Source organism: Desmodus rotundus, chromosome 1 (assembly GCF_022682495.2).
Source record: "Desmodus rotundus isolate HL8 chromosome 1, HLdesRot8A.1, whole genome shotgun sequence".
NCBI classification, from domain to species: Eukaryota; Metazoa; Chordata; class Mammalia; order Chiroptera; family Phyllostomidae; genus Desmodus; species Desmodus rotundus.
The window spans coordinates 194,901,073-194,928,876 of NC_071387.1; the positions used below are offsets into that span (position 1 = coordinate 194,901,073).

At 34.3% G+C, this 27,804-nt stretch overlaps 1 protein-coding gene across 1 annotated transcript in view; it reads right to left on the reverse strand.

Annotated features, from left to right (window-relative positions):
• CDH9 (cadherin 9) overlaps window positions 1-25,930 on the reverse strand; it is a 62,129-nt gene extending 36,199 nt beyond the window's left edge. The window contains exon 1 of the mRNA XM_024578507.4: window positions 25,793-25,930. Coding sequence (XP_024434275.2) covers window positions 25,793-25,909 — 117 coding nt within the window. The 5' untranslated portion in view covers window positions 25,910-25,930. The remainder of the gene's footprint in view (window positions 1-25,792) is intronic.
• Window positions 25,931-27,804: the final 1,874 nt, after the last annotated feature.

Here is a 27,804-nt window from a genome sequence, read left to right on the forward strand (position 1 = left end):
AACTGTGCTGCCTGGGGTGACTGATCCTGATTATACAGGGAAAAGCGGACTGCTACTCCACAAGCAAGGCAAGGAAGAGTATATCCAGAAACATAAGATTCCTTAGAGGGTCTCTTAATATCACTATGTCCTGTGATTAAAGTCGATGGAAAACTACTGCAACCTAATCCATATGAGACCACTAATGGCTATTATTAATGGTTATTATTAATGGTTAAATTATTTTTGTTTAAAGTGTTTTTAATTCCAAAAGCATGTCATAATGTCCAACTGTTATTATCAGCAATACTCATATATCCTTAAAAATACATTTGAAATCTTCTATCATTTTGGTCAGTTTTTAATAAAGAAAAGACATATGCTCTATCATTGACAGATGCTGAAAAGTACTATTAATAATAATATTTATTTCTGATGTTTTAATAATGTTCAAATACACCAATATATTTTCAAGAATAGTATGATTTATGTCACCCTTAAAGGTATATTTTTCTTCTTAAGTTACACATTTTTCACTGTTATTATTAAACAGAAAGAATCAAGGAAACATCTTTTATGACTGTATCACAGAACTCATTGCTTGCAGAGAAATGCTCCATTCAATAGGCAATTGAAACACTTGCTACTTAACATGGGTGATGTAAAGGCCCTATAGGTTGGCTTTATCATTTAATGAACATGTTGTAATTTTGAATATCACAGGAAGTAAGAGGAGCTGTCATTGGAATTGTTTGTAGAATCTAGACGCAAGGATAGAGGACTAGGGGGATGCAATTATAAACACTTCACATTTCTATGTATGAAACTTTTTCTTCCATTATTCCTTTTCCAGTGATACCAGGCCAATTTAAACCTTTTATATATATATATATAATTAATACCTAAGGTCTAATTTCGATGTGATTGAATTTATCAGCACATATTTCTAAAGGTATTTAAGGATGAGTCATAACATCAACCTTTATGGACTAACTAGAGCTACCTATAAGTTCAGTTCCATTATCAAGCAACAGGCTTGTCTTAGATCTTCTACTGGACAAATCCCTAATCTGCCTAGAGATGGGGGTGGAAAATGGCTGAGAAGTGTGAGTAAGGCTGCTTTTATTACCACCTGCATAGGTAGATGTCATGCCTGCTAAACTAACGGTAAATCCTAGGTGGAAAAATAATAAATATAAATAGGAGATATAACAAAAGGAAAAGGTATTCATAAAAAGATTAATGTACCAGGGAGGGATGCATTTATGCAATTTCCAAGTGAGCATCTCAGGGCAAATAAACAATACTCTTAGTTATCCCTTTCCAATCTAACGAGGACCAATGGCAAGTGGAGGGAGAGACCTCAGTATTTGATATCCCTGCAGAAGAAACACTGAACTCCTGCTCATTTTGCCACTGCAAAAATATATGTAGTGACTTGATAAGCACTGCCCACTATTTAAAATGTTCTGTGGATATGGTAAGAGCTCAACTGTAGATTCTGAATAACACTAAAATAACATTCCTAGAATATGGTCAGCATAATGAAACAGTCTTCCTAACCCATATAAGGACATTAGAAAAATCTCTTCTTTAGGAGACTGGTGATGGCTGGAAATTGATCTTGAGAGAAAACAAAGCTCTAATTAATTAATTAAGTAATTAGTTTAGCAGAGCTGTCAACAGTGGTTGAAAGGGCTTATTCATTACAAAAAATGTCTACCTGACATCATAATCCCTGGTGGCTTTAAGGGCCAGTAACTGTGTGGCTTAGTCAGCCACTTACGAGGAATGCAATTTAGCCCTGGATGGTGTGACTCGATGGATTGAACACTGGCCTGTGAACCAAAGTGTCGCCAGTTCAATTCCCAGTCAGGGCACATGCCTGGGTTGCAGACCAGGTCCCCAGTAGGAGGCGTGAGAGAGGCAAGCACACATTGATGTTTTTTTCCCTCCCTTTCCTTCTCTCTAAAAAAATGAATAAGTGAAATCTTTTTAAAAAGTAACGCAATTATGTGAATACTGTATTAAACTTTAGCAATAGTAAGACATCACATAAAAAAGTGTGGCTTTTATCGTGGCTTTTAAAGTCCTGAGTATTACAGATTAAAAAAGTCTTTACAATGGTGTAACTCATTGGGTTTCAGTAGATAGAGCAGCAAGGTTTCGTTATTACACCTGGCAGCCAGTGTTCTAAGCCCTTTCCTGTTTTAACTGGGATGGTATTATATCCACAAACCAAATGTGGCCAAGAATTCACAGAATAATGTTTTTTAGTTATTATCTCAGTCAGTTGGAATGTATGGTACACAGGGAAATTACTATATTAATCTCTCTGGCAAAGTTATAGGATGAGCAAATGATTTGCAAATGGATGTATAGAATTAAATTAAAACTAGACTTGTGTAAATGATAACTCTCCAGGAGGAGAAAATATTTTATCTGAAATGAAGTCATCACTTTACAAAAGGCTTCTGAAAACTGTCCAGAAAAGGAAGAACACTTGGCCTTATAAAAAGTACAAATTCGATAAATACTCACATCAACACATATAAAAATGTTCGACTGACTATGGCCCCTGGACGAATAAGAGTAACTGCACTGACAAAAGACTGTTGAAATAACTCTGAAGGGATACCGCCATGTTAAGAAGCTTCGCAGAGGAAATTATTATTAAATACAGTATGAGTTAAGTCCATTTTACCGGTATGGTGTTATTAAGATTAATATTTGTAGAAAATATAACACAAACTATAACACAGAGAATTGAAAACATCTTAGGAATATAGAAATACTGCTTGAGGATAGAGAGTTGACTAGGAAGTTCAACAGCTCACCTACAACAGGTTTCCTTCACAGTACCAGAGAGAGGTTGAACTTAGGCAGGTGAACATGACCTATCTTTTTGTAAGTATGCTGAAAAAATGCCCTAAAAAAAAATGTTATTTGGTAGAAGGAGAATACTTAACTTTAAAGTGCTGTAGTGTTTAGTGGACTGTCCATGGTTTCAGGTTGCCTTTCATACTTAAATCAATAGTTTATGATTAATGAGGCATGCTCTCTGGAAAATGTCTCATAAGCTATGTGGGTACATAATGGAGATGCTTCATAACTTAAATAAAATATTTTTTAAAAGCAGGTGACTATCTACTTAGGACCTATTCTTTGGACATGGGGTAGGAATGCATTCCCTGGAGATTTGGGAACTCGCAGTGAATACCTTTCACCTTTTCTTACTTTATATTCTTCCATAGATTGCACATGCCCTTGAAATTATCAGTAAAGCTTCATATTGGGCAATATGTCTTTTTATGCAAGTCTGACTTGACAATTCCTTATCTTTACTCAGAAGGCAAGGACAATCATTAATCAATCCTTAATAGTGACATCCTAATGCTGTTCTCTCAGATACCTCTTTCTATGGTCCAATAGTGCCCACAAAACTTTCATCCTCAACACACAGGTACGGTTAAAAAAAAACAACACAATTCTCTCTAGGAATTTATTTATTTTTTTTGTTTTAAGACACTAATTCTCATTAAATTAACCCAAAATGTCTCCATTCCTTAAGAACACACATTTACATACAGAAAAGCCAAAACTGAATACCAAGGCTGTTATTAAAGAGTAAGAAAATTAAAATAAATGTGTAATTAAGAATCATGTTATATAATTAATACTCTATGTGCTATCAGAATAAAACATACTGATATCAGTGGATTCTTCTCATTGACTTCAGTGTAACCTCAGTGTTTATGGAAGCTGTTATGTTTCTGCAACATATTTACTCATTTCTTATTGCAAAACATTATAGTTTATACTAAGTAATACATCATTTTCTTTAGAAAATCTAATAAGGCAGTAATTTGACAAACATAAACCTTATATCATTTTGATTCAATTATTACAGTGCAAATTTTAAATAACTATCATTCTATTAAATTGTTCCCCATTAGACTTCAAAATTATTTTTAAAAATAAAATTGATGCACTTATAAACTACAAGTGAATTCACAAAACATTTCTCATAGATACTGCCCTAATAAATGTATCATTATACAATAATGAGTTCTTATTTCTATCTTTTATTTGTACTTTCTAAGTACTTTACCTCATCAAATGGTTTTATAGACAAATTATATGGAAGCACTCTCACGATGGCATTTCATTCATAACCTTTACTGTTTTTTTCAGATCGAATATTTCAATGCTTGCTTTTCACACCATCAATGTGTCAAGTAAGCCATACTTTGTTTTATATGGTCCAAACAGAGTTCTTTATTTCTCTCTTAGCCATCCTCTCACCTTCCCTTTTCCAGTACATTCCACTGTAGTCAGTGGTGCTATCCTTTGTATGATTAATTATATCAAAATTATTTTCTCTCCTTCTCTCTCATCTCCTTCATCCACTCTGTCTGTAAGCCCTGGCATCTCAGTCTTTTCTCTTAATGTCTCAGTTCAAGCCACCAATGTTGACCACTTGAATTACTTCAGTAGCTTCCTACCCACTGTCCCTGAATCTTTCTCCTCCAGATTCCGTGTTCCACATAACAGTCAGAGTAATTTTTTCAAGCTAGATTTAGTTTATATGAGTGACTTGCTTTAAGCAGATCTATGCCTTTTCATTCCAATAACTCACTCTTCTCTCTCTCTACCTCTCCCTCCCCCAATGCCTCCTCCCCCCACCGCCCAGAACAGATACATGCATACACACACACCAAAGAAGCAAATAAAACCAAAAGATTACTATGACTTCCAAGAACGTACATGACCATCTCTCTTTCTACCTCTTTAAATTATGTCCTCATTGTTTCCCTCCTCACTCACTAAACTATATCCATATTGGCTTTTTTTCTTCAGCATGCATCTCAATATAATTGAGTATAAATTCTTTAGAGTGACAGATTAATTACCTTGCCCAAGGTCATGATAGACTTTTATTGCAGAAAGGTATTTAAAACAAAATTTCCTGACTCCTCATTATTGTGTTTCATTCCTTTCTATAACACATAAATTCCAATTAGCAGTAACACTTTCCACAGCTTCCTTCATTGGTGATTTAGTACCAATTTTGAGCATTAATTCTCCCTCTAACTAGAGTTCTGGAAAATTTAAATCTTTTTCTTTTTGGTAACTGCCCAACTGCCCCCATTTGGAAAAAAAAATCACCACTCTGAATCTTAAGAATTCCCTTTCTGTGGTAAAGATAAAGAATTATACCCATCGTCTTATGGAGGAAAATTATACAGAACAGGTAGAAGCTGGGTATTAGTCCATATGTTTATAAGCCTGTAAAGACTAAAATAATGTCCAAGTTGAGTTGGTTATGTTGAAATATGATGAAAATCATCACTGAGGTAAAACACTTATATTAACTGAATGATTACAGGATATACCCATTTTTCAGGATGGGTGTATATATTTTACAGGGTACATATATTTGATGGCAACTGCATTTGGACTCTTAATAAAGGAATCTGTAGAAAAACCTGCAATATGTAATTTGTCCAGATGAGTTTATATTTGGAGAAAGAAGTTCTGAAATATTCTCAAAGCAGTTTACTCGGTTTAGAGTCCTCCACAAACAGAACCACTGTGAAACGATGCTATGTGAGGTAGGAGAGAAAAGTTCCCTCTGTTTTTTGGAGGGGCTGACTGTAAAAAATACTCAAATGGCTAAGTTTATGTGGTAAATTAAGAATTTAATTTTTTGACTTCAACATTGCTGTTACATCTGAAATCAACTTATGCTCTGATAAAAAAATTATAAGAAAATATATGATAATTTTTAAGTTATAATAATTTCAACAAGACGTTTTAAAGTAAAGTGTTGTGTCATATGTCATCATAAAGTTCAATTTAAACTACGATTTACAACAAACTTTAGACTATTTTTCTAAGCTGTTAAACACTTACTGTCAACTAAAACCAAACATCACTCTCTATTGTATCTGTCCTCAACTATTCTTTTTTAGCTGTCCGCTCCCTCCTTATTTTCAAGCATAAGCTCCCACTATCTACAATGTCTTCTCTATACTTCTTGAAGTTATCATTTGCTGACTGTTCTCCAAGGTTCATGTTAAATGTTACAATATGTAGAAGTCCTTCCTTATAACTTGTGTTAGTTTCCTGTTGCTGCTCTAAGAATTTCTACAATCTTAATGGCCTAAAGTAACACAAATATCTTAACAGTTCTTACAGTTTTCTAAGTGAGAAGTCCCACAGATCTAGCAAGGTTAAAATCAAGTTATCAGCGGGAGTGCATTCCTTCTGGAAGCTCGGGCAATCCATTTCCTTGCCTGATTCCTTGGCTCTTAAGTCCCTTCCTTGATCTTCAAAACCAGCAGCAGCAGGTGAAGTGATTTTCACATGGTAGCTCTCTGAACCTTCTTTTTTGGATACATTTATATCTATCTGTCATCTATCCATTTATCCATCTATCTGTCTGTCTATTTGTCTATCTAGATATCTATCATCTGTCATCTCTATCTCTATTTCAAGAATACCTGATTAGCAACCTCAATTCTCTTTTGCCAGGTAATGCACTAAAATCACAGATTCTAGGTATGAGGACATAGGGGTACCATTCTTCCTTCCTATCACATATCTTCAGGTAGAATTTTAGACACTCACCTTTCTACAATGAGCAGATACACTATTGCTATATCATACACTAAGCGACACTAGGCATCAGTATAGTGGAAAGGTTTAAAAGGATGAATTTTCAGAGGTGGACAAAAATGTTTAAAATCCTAAATCTGCAATTGATGCTCTGTGATTTGAACAAGTAATTTAACCTTTCTCTATCTCCATAGAATCATGATAATAGCAATCACTCATAGGATTGAGGCTTAATTTTTCTTTAAAATATATGAAACAATAAAATACCTAAGCCATGGTTAGTACTTAATAAATATTACACAGAAGCATTAGTAAATTCCATAAAGTTGTCTTTTCCTCTGTGTTTTTCATTTGTCTATGAGGACATCTAATTAGCTTTTATCTTTAGTACTTAGCTCTTAACATTTTATTCAAATATCATAGTGGAATTAATTTGATAATTTCCATACCTCCATTTTTTAATTCACTTACTTGCTTATTCAAAAATATCCATTTAGTTGAATTTTCATATTTTTAATTCCAAGTAAAACCCTAAAATAAATAAACTTATTTTTGAAATTTGTAATTGCATTTGCTATAAAACTGGCATTGAATACACTTAATAGGAAATTCATATCATTTATATATAATATTAATGAGAAATGATATTATCAACACAAGTTAGGAATAATAAAATCCAATTATTAAAGATTGTTTTGTAGTCAAATTGTTATTTCCACAAATATTTGGAATTACTTACTAAATGACAGGTTCAGTGCACAACTACAGGCCTAGTGCAGACTCCAGACTATACAATGATATGCTTGCTCTGCATCAGGTTAATCAGTATGTTCTAGAACTGCCTATGTTTTAAATAAATTGCCATTACTTCACATATGATTATATCAACAAATTACATCAGTCATTGCAAGACTTCTGATTTAATGATAGAAGAGAACAAATTTAGATTCCCATCCTTTCTCATAAACAAACTGAAACATGACAAAAGAAATATTAAAATAAATGGATTTAAAATAATGTTGAGAACAAGGACTGATGCATTAGTTAATTTTAGCCAATTCCTGGAGGAGAGCAAATGGAGGGGATTTACTAACACATGATTTTGAGAAAAGAGCCCAAATTTCAGTGAACTACAACAAATAACACTGTAGTGAGGGACAGAGGAGTCTGTTATTTTTTAGTACCATGATCCTCTGAGGTGAACGGGAGTGGAAAGTGAAAATGAGGAAGATGAGCACTGAGGGAGTTCACCAAAGAACGGTTTATCAGATGGCCTCATTGGTTGGTTGGTTTTGCCACTCTTCTTCCCTAACCAACATTTAATTTGAAACAAGAGATATGCTTTCTAAGACATCAGAAGTCTTACACTAGTTTTCCTTATTTATTTACCAGAAAGATGACTGCCTTTTTTGCCTGCAAAGTACCCACACATGCTTGCTAAAATAATGTCTCTCATTCTGTAGGGGTCTTCCCTAAGCACAAAGCTGAAGTTCAGTATAAATTAGGGGAGAGTGGACATGATAACAGTGATAGATATGAACAAAACAAAAAATGCTCATGATGTGTTTGAAAGAAATGGTAACTAGAAAGTAACAGATTAGAAAACTGAACTTGGAAGGGTCATCAAGGGACATGTATAAAGGATCCAAGGACAAAGCCAAAGGGGGGAAGGATTGAGGGTGGGAAGTGGGAGTGGGTGGGGTGCAGGAAAGTGGTCGCAGGAAAATGGAGATAACTATACTTGAATAATAATAAACAATGCAAAAAGAAAAAAAAAAAGAGAAGATAGTGCACCCCTACAATGAAGACAAAATTACTTTAAATAAATTCTAAATAGTGTGCTTACTGTACTCATGAAGAACTTAGGCTCACCAAGGAAAAATATTTCATTATAAAAGAAAGATGATTAGAAACACAGAAAGAATCTATGCAGCACAATGTTAGTAAGAACGACCGGACAAAGGTTGGAATAAAAATTAAATCAGGCCAAAAATGAACTCAAAATAGGTCAATGACCTAAGTTTGAGTTAAAAAGAATAAAATTGTTAGAAGGAAATGTAAAGTAAATCTCCATAATCATGGATTTGGCAGTGTGTTCTTAAATATGACACCAAAAACCCAAGCAAAAAATAAAACATAAGTAAATTGGATGTCTTAGAAAAGAAAAAAAATTGTGTGCATTGAAGACACTACCAGGAAGGAAAAAAATAATAGCTACATAATGCAAAAAATATTTGCAGAGCACATATTTGATAAGGGTTTAGTGTCCAGAATATATAAAAGCTCTTACAATTTCACAGCAAAAAGGCAAACAGCACAATTAAAAAAATGGTTGAATGACTTGAAGGATATTTTCCCAGGAATATACACAAAACAACAACAAAAACATGAAAAGATGCCCAACATTATTAGTCACTAGAGCAGGGATGTAAAACTTATTTTCACGGGGGCCCACATCAGCCCCGTGGTTGCCTTCAAAGGGCCAAATGTAATTGGAGGACTATATAAATGTAACTACTCCTTAACCAGGGGCAAGCTGCTGGATAGAAACAAGGTGCTGGGCTGGATAAAAAAAGGCCGAGGGCCGGATTCGGCTGCAGGCCTTGCGTTTGCCACCTGTGCACTAGAGAAACGCTAATCGAAACCACAATGAGTTAGCACTTCACACCAGCCACATAAGTATTGAAAATAAAATGGAAAATAAAAAATCTAGGCAAGGATGTGAAACTGGAACCCTTTAGTATTGCTGGTGGTAATGTAAAACAGTTCATCTACCCTGAAAAATAGGTTAATGGTACTTCAGTAAGTGAAAAATAGAATTATCTCATGATCCAGCAATTCCATTCCTACACATATATGTCCGAAAGAATTGAAAACATGTACTAAAATAAATATTTGTATATTAATGTTTATAGCACCATTATTCACAGGAGCAAAATATGGAACCAAACATCCATCAATGGAGAACGAATAAAGAACATTTGGTATATTATACAATGGGATATTATTCTACTATAAAAATAAATGAAGTACTGATACATACCACAATATGGATTAACCTCAAAAAATTACACTGAGTGAAAGAAGCCAGAAATAAAATATAACATAGTGTATAATTTATTTATATAAAATATGCAGAAGAGTTAAATCCATAGAGACTGAAAACAGGTTAGCGTTTGGCAGGGTCTGGAGGTTAGGGGACCAGGGAGTGACTGCTTAGTAGGTATGGAATTTATTTTGGGGGTGATGAAATGCTTAGGAAATAGAGGTGATGGCTGCACATTAAAAATGTACTAAATTCCATTGAATGGCACACTTCAAATTGTTTTTATATTAGTAATACTTAAAAGAAGTAAACTAAAAAGATAAGGCAATGAGTCAAGGGAATCTGGATCCCTTTCATTTGATTTTGTTTCTCTTCTGTTGCCATGGCTTTTCTCTACATAAAGAGAATCGCCTCGATGCTTTTCGTAAGGGAAAATAAGCAGCTCACCTGTGGGGGACGTGCATTTTATAAACAGTGGACTTCTCATCAACAATCTTGAATACTAAATGATAAAGGAGTGATCAATGCTCTAAATGTCGATGTTCAAATTGCTGTGAAACTTGAATTATATGCTCAGGAAAGTTATTAATGAAACATGAGGATAGCCCTGACTGGTGTAACTCTGAGAGTCCTCGCACAGAGCAAGAGGTTGCCAGTTCGACCCCAGTCAGGACACATGCTTGAGTCGCACGTAAGGTCTCCAGTTAGGTTCCCAGGAGAGGCAACAAATTGATTCCCTCTCACATCAGTATCTCTCTCTCTCTCTCTCCCCCTCTCCCTCTCCCTCTCTCTCTGTCACCCTCCCCCCTCTCTAAAAATAAATTTAAAAGTATATTTTTAAAAATAAGGATAAAATCAAGACAATCCATGCACAGACACAAAAAGCATACATCTTGTATCCTAGTTCTAAAATAACTGAAAAGTTTACACATCACATTAAACATACCAATTAATAATGTAATTATGACACGGGTTTTTTGGTTGAAAATAACATTTATAAATTTTGTTAACATAAAAAATCAGTTACTTAAAACTAAAATGCTCTGGAAAGTATAAACAGTTCAGTTAGAAACCATACACAAGATGTCCTTACTGACTTTATTGCCCCTTCTTCACCAAGGCAGGTAGCCTTCTATCCCTGGTAGTTTCCTAAATTACTGTCTTTTCTTGTACTCGCCACCAACAGGATGGAATCAAACAGAAGAACAACAACAAAAACGTTCTCCTTTTAACTTTTTGTTTTTTAATGTTGGTTTAAATTCTTACATAAAGATTTCACTTTCTAATAAGTTTATCTTTTTTTTTCAAAATAATATGTTATAATAAAAGAATCCTCTTGATAGCTAAGTCAACATATTTTACAACAAAAAAATCTACTCTCTTTGAACAAGTTAATATGCAGAATGATTTCATGAGCATACAAAAAGTAACAAAAAGTATTACTACTATTTGCAAATACAATTACAATGATACCAAGCAATAGTTGGTGAGACCCATTAAATCACATTAGAATTAATCACTTAGAACCTCTGGTAATGATATAAACTTTAATCTATAGCATTTAGAGGGTTTTTTTTTTTTCTTTAGAGGTATAGGGCTTGCTTTGTCTAAAAGAAAAATGTATAGCATAAAATAGTTCCAAGATAATTTATATTCGTTGTAGGATAACAGTGGATATAGGTTCTGGCTCCAGTGCCCTTTAAAGTGCCTTTGGTAAAACTACTTTTGAGTTGATTTTGAATAAGCTACTCATGCCTTAGACTCTCTCAAACTTGATATAGAAAAGATGGCCAACCACAAATTTATTGAATGCCAACTCTGTCTTCCCTGATGTTTGGTGACAGCAACTATTCATTGCTGACATCTGAGCCCAGCTAGAGAATTTCAGGTTAATACTTTATAGCTTGCTCCAAAGATGCTATGTCAGCACTAAAGAAATATGTACATACATACACACACACAAACAAGTATATAAGGCAAAGTGAATATGAAGACCTCATCTTACGGACCTGAAACAGAGTCTAATATATCAGGAGGTATATATATGCAACTATTACTTGATGTTCTTTGTCCTCCTAAAATTAAACTATGTACTTTTTTACTAAATAATCTATATCAGATGGCTTCTTACATCATTTTTAAGTTTCATGCACTTGGTTTTCACTGTGAATGAATGATTTATTTATATTTATGCAATTTTCAATAAATAAATATTTAGGTTGATTCTATTGTTATTTTCATTGGTTACTACATTGAGTACTATAGTGAATACTCTTAAACATACATCTTCATATATTTCTAAGATTATATTTATGGGATAAATTTCCAGTGAGTGAATTGCTGCATCAACTATTAATTATTTTATTTGTGTTGCTTTCAGATACTTTTCACTAAAATGCCCTTCAAAATCCCCTGAAAAGTACCAGCCTTCTTCATTTTCACAACACTTATTGGAGAATAATTGCATTTCACTATTGCTCTGATATTATTTTTGTTATTTTGAATAAAATGGAGAACTGTTTTTATGTTAGCAAGCAGAAAATGATTTTCAGAATGATAATCATTTCAAATTTTTGAAGTATCAGTGTGATAAATTAGAGCATGAAAGTAAGGCAAAAGCAGGGATTCTTTTTAAGTGGGTTCTGAAAAACATTAGCTCTTACTTTTGTATGTACGGCCCTGCTCCCTGTGCTTGTTGTAAGCAAACATTCATTGCAAACCTGGGATGTCCTAGCATAGGGCCTGGAACTAACTGATAACAATAAATACTTGTAGAGTTTAACTGGGCTATACTGAAAACATTTTCAACCTACCAGTGAAATCAACAGAAGGAAAGAAAAATAAAATTCTAGGATTCCTAATGTCAGCAATGAAGAAAAGGGAAAATAATTGAAATAAATAATAAGCAGAGTTATCAAGCAAAGGAAATTTTGAATTTTAAAAGCATCAATACAGCCCAATTAAACTCTACAACTATGTATTGGTATCATTTAGGTCCAGGTCCTATGCTGGGACATCTCAGGTTTGCAATGAATGTTTTCTTACAACAAGCACAGGGAGCAGGGACATACATACAAAAGTAAGAGCCAATAATTTGAGAGGTGTTGTTTTTCATCTTTTTGTTTATATGTACAGTTTAACTTATTGTTACTAATCTAAATCACAGTTTTTTATAACCAATTAAACTTTTTCAAAAAGCTTATTGAAGAAATGACCATGAAGCACACTGGTTAGCAGTAAAAAGTCATCCTCATAGATGTATTTATAGTTTTGCTAACCACTTACTTAACCTTAGAAATGGGTGAAGAAAAACAACTTCACTGCATCAGCATCTACACATATACATGATGTATGTGGTTCTGTATGTTCTATAAACAGTTTCCCGATATTGGTTTGCTTGGATAGTCACGGTCAAGCTTCGTTGTTTAACTTATGTCACATTTATCAGGCTTGTTTTAGCCTAAGATAAGCATAGAAAATAACTAAATCCTTGCAACTGCAAAGAAAAATAATAGAATAACTGAGTACAAGCTGAAGTTTTTTCATTAGTAATCAGAATCTTCATTTCTCTGTCTTTCCTGAATTTTCTTTCCATATATTTACATAGATTATACCTTATTTATTTGACAAAAAAAAACCACTAATTTTGCAAATTTGACCTTGTCCTGGATACCTGTATGCATATAAATAAGATAATTTCTTTCTTGTAAATATTGCAAAGTACTACAGTGATTCGAATATCACATATAAGTACAATAGAAATGGTCCTGCAATTGTCACCTATAATTCAAAATGAATATCAACATAAACTATTATTTTCTCTAAATTTTCTGATGTGTAGCAGAGAAAAGGATGTTAGCAACAAAAACCTCAGAATACTACTATAAGAAGAGGCCATTCTTATCACAGTTCATACATTTGTTACATTTTATTCTATGAAGTTCTTTTTGACATAAATGCAAACTTGGCTTCTTTTCAGTTTTATGCAAAACTAAAATGTGAGCCTCTATTTCTAGGCTTGACCAGAACATCAGAAAAGAGAAGGTACACTGTCTGATTTCAGCATTATTCACCATAAAAATAGTCGAGATGAAGCACATACTACCAGGAGTGAAATGACATGAGAGAATATTGGGATTCACTCATTGGTCACATTGTATCTCATAGAATACAAACAGAGATTATAGCCTAGAATACATCATTTTCAAGAGGCAATTTTTATACTCTAGGGAGTGCTAACTACAGCAATGTATTATCACTCTTTCTTTTTCATTCCAACTTTAGAAAAATAACTCCTCAGTAGCAACAACTTTAAATAGTATTATTCATTGTGTTTTCAATGCACAAAATCCATTAAATGTAAACCTGCAAGTCAAAAAGAAGGAAGTATAGACTGGAACATTATTATGTGACATATGTGTGTGTACGTTGTTAAAATCAACTGCATGGCTGAAATATTTTGACGAGAGAATTTGCCTTAAGATATTTGCTTGTGAAGTTTAATCTCCTTATTTAAAAAAGCTATTCGTATCATGCTAACAAAGGTGTGTGTGTGTGCATATGCCAGCACCGCTCTTAGGAGTGTTAACTGCAGCGAGGTAGTAGTAAGCTTCTATTTTTATCCAACTTTGAAGTGATATGTGCTCATGAGATGTGGCTTCAAATAGGATTATTGAGTGTTCTCTCTGTATTAGTTCTATACCATGTCTTACATTAAGAGCTTAAGAAATTGAAAAACCTAAGGTACCAAGATCTGAATAGCCTGTGTAAGATTCTGGTAGATATCTGATTGTATAAATAATACATCATTGGCTTTTGTATGTTAGTTTATAATCACCTCAATGACATTAATTCTATTTTGTGTTCTTTTTAAAATTTTTTTTTTTTATTATTGTTCAATTACAGTTGTCTGCATTTTCTCTCCACCCCTCCACCCCACCCCAGCCAAAGCCACCTCCCTTCTCCACCTCCTCCCCCACCCTTGGTTTTGTCCATGTGTTATTTATAGTAGTTCCTGTAATCCCCTCTCCCTACTATCCCCTCCCTACTCCCCTCTGGCTATTGTTAGATTGTTCTTAACTTCAATGTCTCTGGTTTTTAATTATTTTGAAATAAAGTTAAAGAAACACACAGAAATATTGATTGGAGGACATTTAATCTTTAGATTTTTTTTGCCTTCTAATCTCTAAGTATATTGTATTTCTCCATTTAAGTCTCCTTTAACATTTCTAGCATTTGTTGTTTAATCTTAATCTGTGTGAGTTCCAAAATATACGTATCACCATCTCCCCTTTGCACTTCATGTCACTCTGGGTTGGAATGGTTTAAATCTACATTTCTTAATGAGTTGAGGACTTAATGATTTATGTGCTTCCTGCAGGAGATTTGGATATCTTCTGTGGAATACCAATCCAAACATTCTGCCAATTTTTATATCCCTGTTCATATTTTCTTACTGTTTTATAGACTTCCATAGGGCTGTTAGTATTTTTCCTATGTATTATTGCCTGCTTTATACATACTAAAATTATCTTCTCCCATTTGTAGAAATTGTATCCTCTTACACCTCTAGATGATTATTTTATCTCTATAACCTTAGAATTAGGACACTATCTAATATATTATAACAAAATTTAAAAATTAACAATATAATTACATTTACCATTAAAATAAAGACCATTTTCAAATATGTTGATTATTCCAATAATGTATTTATGGTAATTTCCCACTTAAACCAAGTATTCAATCCAGGATCACATATTTCCTTAAATAGGTAGATCTTTTTAATTTCATTAATCTGAAACAGTTTTTCATCTAGTGAAAACTGAAAACCTAATTTTAAAGGTTTTATGAAAATGCAAAAGACCTTGAAAACCACAGTGAAAGAAGAGGAACATGGTTGAGGAACTTAAATGACTAGATTTAAAAAATTGCTTCAATAATTAAGGCAGCTTGGTATTAGCACATAGATTAACAAAAGATCAAAAAATGACTAGAAATACATGCACCCATAAACAAACACGTGAATTTTTTAAAGGTCATTGTAATTAGATGCATAAATGATTTTTTAGAAGTAATGATTCTGGGGGAACTCCAGATCTTCATGGGCCTTTTGATCTCTACCTTACATCTAGTCCATAAATGAATTCGAATTTGCTTATAGACCTAACTATGATACATAAGATTACCTGAATACTTAGCAAATGTTTCTTAATAGGGCACCAAAATTAATAACCTTAAGAGTTTAACAAATTCAACTGAATTAAAAGTAACAAACTTTCTTCAGCAAAAGACACTGTAACAGAAATGAAAAGTAACCTGAAATTGGAAGAAAATAATTTCCCTATCTCTATCTAACAAATGACTTCTATCCAGTATAAATAAAGGGCAAGAAATGACAAGAAAAAGTTAGATAACAATAAAAAATTGAGCCAGTACCTATGCATTCAATTCAAAACTAAGATCTCCAATTGTTCAATTTAAAATAAAAACATGCCTAACTTTAAAATTTTCAATGTCATTCAAATTAAAACTATAATGAAATAGTACTACACATCACCAAAAAAGATTAAACTTTAAAAAATATATAATAACAACATAAAACATTAGTAAGATATGGAGTAACTGGAACTCTCACAAATTCCTAGGTAGGATAAATTCATACATCTTTTTGAAAACCTTTTGCTAGCATCTACTAACAATGTATGTCCACTCCATGATTTAGCAACCCCATTGTTGAAATATGCCCAAAGGAAATGAATTCATATATGAAAATAATAATGTATAAAATTTTATAGCATTTTTATAATAATCTCCAGTTAAAAGCACATCAATCAGCTATCGCTAGTTGAATAAATAATCATGGTACATTTATACAAGGGAAAACTGTATCGCCAGTAAAAATTTAACCCTATCCACAGTGTCATGGATAAATTCATCCCCATGATGTTGACTGAAATAAGCCAGACATGACATTTAAACCCCTACATATGAAATTCAAAGACTGTCAAACTTCTCCTAAAGGATTGGAGTCAGCGAAGTGGTTACCTCTAGGGTATTGATGAAAAAGGCATGAATGACAGGGTGCATTCTTCGATCCTGCCAATTTTCTACTTTGTGGCGTTGGTTCTACTAACATAGATATATACAAATGTAAAATATCTTTGCCACAATTAAGATGTACATGCATTAGCTTATACATATACATCCTTGAATAAGCAAGTTGTTAACACATATGCATAGAAACACACACATATATTCATGAAAATTTTTGTCTATTGATTCAGAATTATTTGTCCAGAGTCATTATTTATGTCACGGTCAGCATAGCTTAATGATGAGCGTATGTTCTGAGAAATGCATCATTAGATGATTTGGTTGTGTGAGCATGGTGGAGTGCACTTACACAAGCTCAGATGGTAGAGCCTACTACACACCTACAATAGATGGTGTAGCCTGTTGCTCCTAGGTTAAAAACCTATACAGTATACCACTTTACTGAATAAAGTAGTCAGTTGTAACACAATGGTAAGTGCTGTGCATCTACACATATCCAAACAGAAAGAGATACTGTAAAATATGGCATAAAAGAGTGTGTGTGCATGTATGTGCTTTCCTTGGTGGGACTGGGGGGGCTATGAAAGAAAGGGCTGGTGGAGAGAGAATAGACTTCAGGAGGAGGGAGGGAGAAGGGGAAGGAAAAGGAAGGGAGAGAAGCAAGATCAGAGATCAAAGAGGCCCAAAGAACAAAGCTTGAGAAGAGTTACAGTTAGGAGGAGAGGGAGAGGTGAGAAAGGGAGGGAGAGGTGGAGGGAGGTGGAGGGGAGGGAGAGAGCAAGGAAGGTGAGAACAAGGCATGGGACCGGGAAACTAAGGGAAGTGAGTTTGTGTGCACAGGTGTGTGTGCATGTGTGTGCTCAGAGATCAAGACTCAGGGCTATCATAATGACTAAAACCGAGAGGAAGACACCTGGGAACAGAGGGAGCCAGGGAGAAGATAGCCCTAAAATTTGAATACACTCAACATGTTACAGGTGGCTGACCTGAACACTGATCATTTGTACAGTAAGACTCCAAGAATTCAGCCTTAAGGTTAAAAACTGAGCAGAGAGCTTATGCTACAAGTAATGCAAAAAGAAGTCTTCAGGTTGAGAGAAATGATAGCAACAGAAATTCAGATCTACAAAAATGTATAAAATGCACTGTCTGGAAATGATAATGATATAAAATATAACATTGTAATATAATATAATTAATATAATATAACTAATATAAATGTTATTTTTGTAAGTTTTTCAATAAATATTGAAATGCTTAAAAGATTAGTAATGTGTGATTAGTTTTATAGTATATACAGAAGGAAGTATATGACAAAAATAAAGTCCCACAGTGTTGGGGGACTTTAACGCAGCCCCCCCGGTCTGCCACAGATGAAGAAAAAGACTACCAAGACATGATCTGCTTGGGGAGGAAAGGTGGCCACTTCTCTCAAAGGAGAAGGGCCCAGAGCCTTTCTCTCCAGGGGCTTTTATTAGGTTCATTCCCACAGGAATACAGATAAAGCTCATCAATCACTGTCAGCCAGTAAGGGTTAAACAATACATGATTTATAGAGAACTTTGAGGGCTTATTCTGAGTTACAGCCAATTAGTTAGAGGGCCATAAAACTTTAGGCGCCAGACTCATCTCAGGTCTGGACCCTTATCTCTTAAACTGAGGGTACAAATTAAGTAGGTTTCACAGGAATGTATGTATTTTTCTTAGGCCTGATTCCCCAGGGAATCCGCCCCTCCCAGCACAGGACTGCACTGCCCTCTGTTATTGCTTCAGGCTTAAGTCAGGCAAGGGAAGTAAGGCAGCCAAGAGATTAGGAGACTTCTTGCAGACAGAATGAGGACTCAGGCTATTTCAAAGCTGAGGGGCGAGGGTCCATCACCCCCTTTTTCCACAGCCCCCCGAGTCCTTCCCTGAGGGCCTCTTCCGTGACCAGAGCCTGTCTTAGGTTGATCCTCCCTTGAGGATTCTTACCCATCATTGGCTAGCTGGCCAAGCTCAGGGCCAAGCAGGGTGAAGTGGGCAGAAGTGGCACTTCTGCCAGGGAGACAAGCTTTGTCTCCTTAGTGGCTTATGGTCCCAACTCTGACTCAGCCTTAACCATGGGGGGTTACAGCCTCTGAAACCAGGCAGGGCGGTTCCCAACACCACAGGGGAAATTAAATTATAATGTTGTAAGATTATTTCATTATATACTAAAATATATAACATTAATTTATATTATAATAAGAAGTATTTATAAAGAGCATAATTCAGGTATTTTTTTAAATCCTGAATTCATCCAAATAAGTTACAAAGCAAACACAAAAGTTTAAAGAACAATGGGGTAAATGAAAATAAGAAAATGATAGACTTAAATCCAAATGAATCAATAATTGCGTTATACACCCTGGCTTGTGTGGCTCAGTGAATTGAGTGTAGGCCTGTGAACCAGAGGCCCTGGTTTGATTCCCTGGGCACATGCCCGGATTGCAGGCTAGGTCCCCAGTAGGGGGAGCTCAAGAGGCAACCACACTGATATTTCTCTTTCTTTCTCCCTCCCTTACTCTCCCTCTAAAAATAAATAAAATTTAAAACCTTTAAAAAATAATTTCATTATTTGAGTATGTTAATGGACTTCACATTTTAATTAAATTTTAAGATTTTCAGAGTGGAAAAAACATAAATCAAATTTTAGCTGTTTACAAAGCTGAGTTTTAAATAAAATTACACAAAAAGCTTAAAAGCAGAAATATAGAAAAAGATAAACACCACAAACACAATCATAAAAGTACTGGTATGGGTAAAGTTGCATCAGGGAAGGTAAACTTTTAAGCAGGTAGTATTATCAAACATAAAGAGCACTATTCTATAACTAAACATCAGTTAATCAGAAACATAAAAGATAATTGGCTATTCACTTAATAATTTCATAAAAAAATGAAGGAAAAAATGACCAAGGTAAAGAAATTGAAAAATGAACTTTTTATATTATTCTTGATAGTTCTTGTGCTTATATTTTTTTCTATCCTTCTCTGTGTATTCCCCTGAAGATTTACTACTCCTATTTTAGTTTCTTTTTCTTTCTTTCTTTCTTTCTTTTTTTTTTTTTAACACTGATGATTACCTAAGGGTGGATTTGATGTTCTACAAGTTTGGAAATAGGAGATAATGTGGGAGTATCAGAAACACTGAAATGAGTGCCAGGGAAAATCACACATCATTTGTAATCTTACTAATAAACATATTTCTACCACACTCTAATAGTTTTTAATTGTTTACTAGTTATTTATATTCCAGTAAAAAAAAAATCACTAAAATTTTAAATGCAAATGTTTCTGAGTAGTTACACTTCCTTTCCTTATTCAGTCAGAATTTGTTTAATCTTATCCTGTAATCATTAATACCTCTTTGAAATTATCCGTGTTAAGGGCATAGAAATTATTCTGGAGTGAAAGTAAATCTAAAGTATGTGGTTTGAGAGCAGAGAGCAAAACAGGAGGGGCTTGGTTGCAATTAGGACCCTCCAGTGTAATGGAAATACAGGAAAGGAGTTGAATTTGGCACAAAATCTGTCAGGAAAGGGAAATATGCTTATTTTAAATTTTCTCTGCTCTTTCTGGGCTTCATAGTGTCGATCTCTCAGGACCCAGGTTATGAGAGCTCAATATGGGAGTACTGAGAGAGCACGTGAATGGGAAATTTGAGCACCTGTATAACGTCAAACACTTTGGAGGACTAAAACACAGCACGGATTCAAAGGTCACGGATTCTAGGCGGTAAAACAGTAGGCCAGAATAATTAAAAGTGTGCCCTGAATAAGATTTTGAAAGGTGATATAACGTTGATGAGAAATTCTAGGTGGGGGGAGTGAAGCAGGCTCCACGTGACAGGATGCATTTGATATTAGACGTCAAACAAGGAGAACAGAAACAATCGTGGGAAGGGTGCTCAGAGATTTCCCGGCAACAGGTCTGTGCACATAATTACATATCAGTCAAGTATAAGGGAGGAGAAAGTTTTATTCTGCCTGTTGCTAAGACTACATAGTTATGATGCCATCAAACAGAGGCTGAAATATTTAATGGTATTGAATACTTTGAATTATATTTAAGTAACTTTGAGTTATTTTTCTATAGATATTTTGTCCAAGATATTGGTATCATTCAAGAAACAGTGTGCAATATATTTTGAAACTTAAAATAAATTCATGTGAAAAGGCTATTTAGTGTACTGTACTATGCAGCAATGTGATTATACAGTACTGGCAGTAAGAATTAAATGATAGCATTCTATTATGAAAGCAGGTTTTTTATATAACTCATGTGAAATAAGCATTTGTGCATTGTCCTGAGAACCTAGTCTTAATGCTTAATATTTTTCTCATGTGTCCCTAGTTTTAAACAACCAACCCATAAAGAGAATGCAAGGTGCTTTCAAACCAGAAGCAGCTGCTACATGTACTGCACTATAAGAAATGGCATTCTAAAACCTTTAGAAAGGTAATTTATTTTGATTCTGAAAAACACTGTAATACTATAAACATTTATCAAACATCCTGCAGCAAATTTGAGGCTTTGTTTTTTTTGTCTATACATATCAAACTGCCATATTCCAAAGCCTAAGAGAAACCTGTCTACCCAAATACACTTTGTGTATGCTTTAGGAAAATATCAATGTTTAGTGCTTACGTCAACATAGATAAATGCAAATACTTGGTTACTCAACAATTTGATAACTCAGCTTAATATAAACCAGACTCTTATCTGTTTTGGAGTTGCTATCTGTGTTCCATTGTTTTAGTTAACATCTAAACCAATTCTATCAAATTTTAACAAAGGCTTGATAAATGTTAAAATCCCCTTCCATTCTAGGATTCTATGGCTACACTAATGATGATTTTAGATGTGGAATAGCAATATTTTAATAAAACTATGAACAATTGATAGCTAACTCTGTAAAAAAGATATGTAATACTCAGATGGTGACTAGTTATAGTCAGTTCCAGGATACTATGCCCATTGCCTTGAGCAAAGTAAATGCCAAAAACATACCTTTGAATTAAAATATAATGGCCAATGAAGTTGATATTTCAGAATTATTTATATAACCTAATGTTTTCCTTAAAAATGAATAAATATTACACCTGTAATTTTGGCATCTCTTCATGCAATAAATGAGTTTTAATAACCAGGTATTAAAGTCAAATACTTAAATTCTGCTAATTTTAATAACAATAAGCTTATGATCAATTAATGATTAATCCATAACACCTAGGGATTCTTCAGGAACTACATCTAATTGCAAAGAAGCAAGTGCATATGAAAATTTTCTAACAGATAAGTAGAAGCCTTTGCTGTACTTCTTGTTAAATGTATTTTAATTCATCTCACGTAATGTTACTAGTCTGCCTAAGTAATTCAGTCACATGTACTTATTCAAATTATAGGGAAGCTACATGGCAATTGCTATGACATTGTAATGCTCTTAAGTAAATACCAATGGTTTCTCTTGGTACAGAAAACAGAATTGGTAAATACCTGAGAGTTTTAGTCAGAAGTGAGCAACCAAACTCCAGATGATATTATTGGGAAAAACAAAAATTGCTTTTAATTTCATTCAACACTTCTGACTTTTCTCTCCTATATTGCAACTGTCTGAAATGACATAAAGACATTCTACAGTACTTCCTTATAGAAATATTATTGTGGTTTATTTTCTTGCTCCTCCAGTCCATTCTGACAATGAAAGCAAACTTACCATCCCAGACTGGGCTTCACCCATAATGCATTTGTACAAACATTTTCAGCAGGGACTCACATACCATGCTGTATGTAAAAACAATTCAGCCTGGAATGTGGGTCCTTTTATGGTGATGGTCTACACTTAGCCTGCGTGTGTGTGTGTGTGTGTGTGTGTCTTTTATCAGGACTAGCCTGGGTGTGTGTATGTGTCTTTTATGAGGCCACATGCAATCCCACCCCCTTGGATTATCCACAGGCACATTTTTATTACATTTCTACTAGCTCCTCCAGCCCACAGTCACAGCCTTCTCCACAAGCTTAGAATACATCAGAAATTTGGACTTAAATAAATCTTAATGACAATTTAATTTAACTTAACAAGAATCTGAGGTTTGGGGAGTTTAATTGACTTCTAAGTTCTACATAATTATTAAATGGTGTAACCAGGACTGAACCTTGTAACTTGCACACGTGTAAGTGTGCAAACACAGCTTATATTAAACCTTGCTAGTACTACTTTCTTTGTTCTAAAACGGTTTCCTCTACATTCAGAGTCAAACCCTGGGTTTTGCATGCAAGGATTATATATCTTTCTGACTTTATACAATTTTATGTAACTTATACATTAATATGGGTCTTATTTTTCTGGAATACTTAGTTTCTGTAAAACTAAGAAAAACATGAAAATCTCTCCCCATTAGAAGCTACCTAGTCTTTCCCAATCCTGGTGGCACATGGTGAAGATTTTACTTCACACGGGACATTGCCAGTTCAGGAGATCCGGGAAGACTAGGTTTGTGTTCACCCAGGGCAACCAGAGCGGTGTGATCAAAAAGACAGTCTGTGTGGATGTCCAAGCAGTTAAATCCTCATCAAAACTCATGTGTTCAGCCAAGTTCAGGGGAAGAGTCTAACTAGTCTCCGTATACACAAATGAATAATAACGGCAAGAGCCTGGAGAGCAGGTTAGGAGAGGGTTTACTGACTCTGGCGGGCTGAAGGAAGGCTAAGTACTTGCAAATGCACTTTTATAGTGAAATAAATACGCAGTGTACGGCATGTCTAAGACAGGGCCTTATTACAAAAGAGAGAAAGTAATTGCTTTACAAAGTAGTACAGATGTTTTCATTGAACTTTCTCTTTCACGTGCATATTGTTTTCCATTGATACTACCAAATAGTTGACACAGACTTGATTTGATTCTCCTCATTGGAGAAAAGTTATGATTATTATAGATGGCTTTTCCATTTTGGCTTATGATCTGGTTGTAAAAGACAACTGAACACCTTACTTTGTCTGTAGGTAAACACAGAGGTTATTTTCCCCAAAATAATTGGTAACATTTAATGAAAAGTAATTTAAAAAACCTGTATATCCACTGTTAGTAGCTACCTTTGACAAATTACAGAATTAGTTAAAAATAAGGAAAATGGTACAAAATATCTACAGCATGATGTATATTTTATTTACTGTTTTTGGAGAATGAGAGAAACATCAATTTGTTGTTCCACATATTTATGAATCTGTCAGTTGATTCTATTACATGCCTTCACCAGCAGTCAAACCTGCAACTTTGGTGTATTGAGGCCATGCTTTAACCAACTGAGGCCCAAAGCAATGTATATTTTAAAATATCAGTGCAGCAATGGTGGTTAATTAATCAATGAACAATCAATTTTTAATAGAAAGCATTTTTGTTTACAGCTAAAAATAAAAAGCTTGTAGTGTGGCCTTGATTGCCTTAAGCTTGTGAGTGTCTTTTTATCTGTCCTGTATCCGTGAGTCTCCCAGGATGAAACCCTTTATATAAAGCCCCATGAATGAAATGTATCCTTTATACACTGCCTTCGAAAAAGAAACATAAAGCAATTTCAAATTCTTTGACACAAATATCTGTCAGTTGAACTTGAAGTATCAGGATGTTGGTTATTAACTACAGAGTGAAAAGTGATGTTGAATGCAGGTTGCTGGAGGATGCCAGATGACTAACTTGAGGAGAAATAAGAGAGACAAAGGAATCATCAGGTGAACTGTATGGGGCAAAATGAGTCTGACCTATGAAACCAGAGGAGACAGATTTCAACAGAAGTGGGAGTAATAGACTTCTGATAAAGGAAGCTGCATTTGAAAAAATATATACTGTCACGCACAAAAAATAGAGAGTCATATCAAGGCTCTGGAAAATTCATAAATAAAGGTATTTCTTGCTTAAAAGCAATAAGCATAACATTGGTGATATCGGGTCCTTTTCTGTTACAGTTTAGGCCTCGTCTATCATATCTGCCGGATGTTGCAGTGAATCAATCGATACTCATATCATTACAATCATTTCTATTACCGCATGCTAAGAATCAAGAAAAACAAACAGGATCTATGGGAAATGTTAGTATTCATAGCATTTAGTACTCAAACATAATTGTTTATGGTATGTTTTATTCTCAGGATTTGCAATCAGTGGGCATAAGTCGGGGATAAAGCACAGTGAACAGAGGAACTGCCTGGCATATAAAGTAGCGTGAACGAGGTCGTTAAGGCAAAGTTAGGTAAAGGGAAAACTTTGGACATCAGAAAAATCCCGTCATATAATCTGAGACACAGACAAAAGGGAGGGAGAAAGGTAGTGAATCTGTTTCTCAAATTCGAGTTCAAGAAGGGAGTTGCATATCCTCCATCGTCATTTGCTCCCAGCTGCTAATGAGCAACATCGACAATCTGCAGAAGGATAATGAGCAACATCACCCTGCTACTAGAACGCTAGTAAATCTTTCTAGAGGAAGTTTCTTTTTTAATTTTTTTTCTTTTCTGCCTCCTTCTGCCTCAAACCCTTCGTTCTGTATTGTTACAAAGGAGTAGTTCAGTTTAACTTGATATTAAGAAACAGGAGCATCCACAAGAATTTATGTCTATTTACTTCTCATACATATCATACTATTCTTATGAATAGTATGCTCTTCATCAGTAGCGAACAATATAATGTAATGATTTTTGGTGTATTATAATTGTTTCTGTATTGTCACCTATAACACCCTAGTTATTACTTATCCATAATTTAAATTAAATTTCAAAGAAAGTTTTTTTCATTGCTTAGATGCACATACAGGATTAAATCTTATCTAGCTGATGAATAATAAATCAAGTCCACATATGACTCATTTTATTTGGAGGCATACTATGAATACAGACCTACATTTAGCTAGTCAAATAAATCACACTCCTGCCCCTAACCTACTGAACTATTGTGCAACATCATGCCTTTTGCAGATCATAATTAGTTAAATATTTTGAATAATCATTAGTGATGTGAAAAGTTACTGTAACAAATAAATTGCTACCACTTTCAGCTTCCAGATTATCACACAAACATTCTTACCTTGCCCACATATTGGGTGTCTTTTCCTGTGTACTCTTCCAACAAGAAGAACTGATTCCACATCCAGCCACGCTTGGTGCGATGGAGCATTTTACCATCATCTTTTGTCAGACTCATTATCGGTTTGCTTGGTAAATCACTGTTAGCTTTTTCTTGTAATGGAATAGCATCAACTGTATAAAACATATAGGTCCAGATGAATAGTGGTAGGCAATGGTAAGTCCTCATTATCTGCGGCTTCAGCAGGATATCAAATTCAATGTACCGTCTATTTCCCCTGAGGAGTAGGGGGAGAAAATGGTTTATTAGATTGTGTTTCACTTTAAAATAACCTGTAAACTATAAAACATTTTCTAAATGTTATTTAAATCTTATGTATAATATGTTATTTATACACCATTTTTCTATGTAACATCGGTAAACTATTCTCTAAAACTCACATGGATAAATTGGAAGACATATGTAACACAAGTAACCTAAACAGGAATTAATCACTGACTTTAATACATAACTATAATGCAGCATACAAATGTGAATTACTTGTAATTTAAAATACTAAATATTTTGAACAATTAATCTCTACAATATATCAAAGATCATCTGGAGCATTGCTTGAGATAATAAAAGTAGATTGCCTGTTATAATATTCAGACATGTGAACCTATATACTTTAACACTGTTTTCTGCCCACAGTCTTTTAAATGTTACAAGCTTTTTCTCCTTCTCTTTCTCCTCTTCTTGCTTTTCCTCCTCCCCCTCCTCATTCTTCTGTAATAGGTTGAGATGTTGCCTCAGGGCAAATTAAATGATGCCAAATACACTTTGGATTGTATCTTGCAATACCTAACACTGTATCATACTGATCCTTTACAATTAATAACTATTTTTCCAACAATCACTTGAATGAGTACCTCAAATTTATTTGAGACTGAGTTGAACATGTTCTAAGTGGAAACATTTTACCTGATAAATAAAAACAACAATGCATTTATTTCCTAATATAATAATAATAAACAGCACACCAAATTAATATCATAAAATTAAATGTGCAGTTTTATCTATGGCACATTTTGATCAACAATTTTGAAACGAGCAGTGTCTCTGTTGAGACAGTAAGTAGATTCTTCTTGAACTAAAAAAGACAACTCATTTGCTGTATCAGAATTAATTGTATTTATGAGCAAATTGGTTTAAATGTATAAGGCATTTAATTTAGATGTCAGAAGATAATAATGATGCTCATTTGGTAAACAATAGAATCCCATCACAAAGTAGCACCAGTAAAAAAAAAAAAAGATTAGATCTTAAAATCAAATTAAGTCTGGAAAGGAAAGAATGTAAGAGGCAAAGAAGCTATAGGGCATTTCTTGCTCATGAAAACTAGAATTGCGGGCCTGAGTACTTCAGTACTATTCTCTGTATTAGATTCTGTCTCTCCCTTTTCTCTCTTGCTTTGAACCCAGCCTTCTCAACTTTAAGGACTATAGGAATATATGGAGTTCAGATTTAACATGTTTCAACCAGAAATCAACTGACAGTAGTGTATTCTGATTTGCCTGGTTCAGGCCAGATGTTCAAGGCTGGGCTATCTGGCTACAAACTCAACTGCAGTTATCCAGGGATAAGTGTCACATATAAAGCACTAGTATGGTTTTATCCCTTATTAACTGTGAGACATTGGAATATTTACCCACATCACTAGGCCTCAACTACTCTTTCCTGCAAAGAAGAATAATTAATACCTGACTCAACAAGGTATTATTAATTTTGCTTTGAACTTTTAATAGTCATTTGTAGTACAAGGGATTATTTTTACAACAGCATTTAACTATGAAAATAATGAGGTGTAAAGAAATTAAGTACTTTGATAAAAATCTTACAGGAAATAGCCCTGGCTGGTATATATAGCTCAGTGGATTGAGCACCGCACTGTGAACCAAAGGTTCGCCCATTCAATTCCCAGTCGGCACATGTCTGGGCTGCAGGCCAGGTGCCTAGTAGGGGGCGTGTGA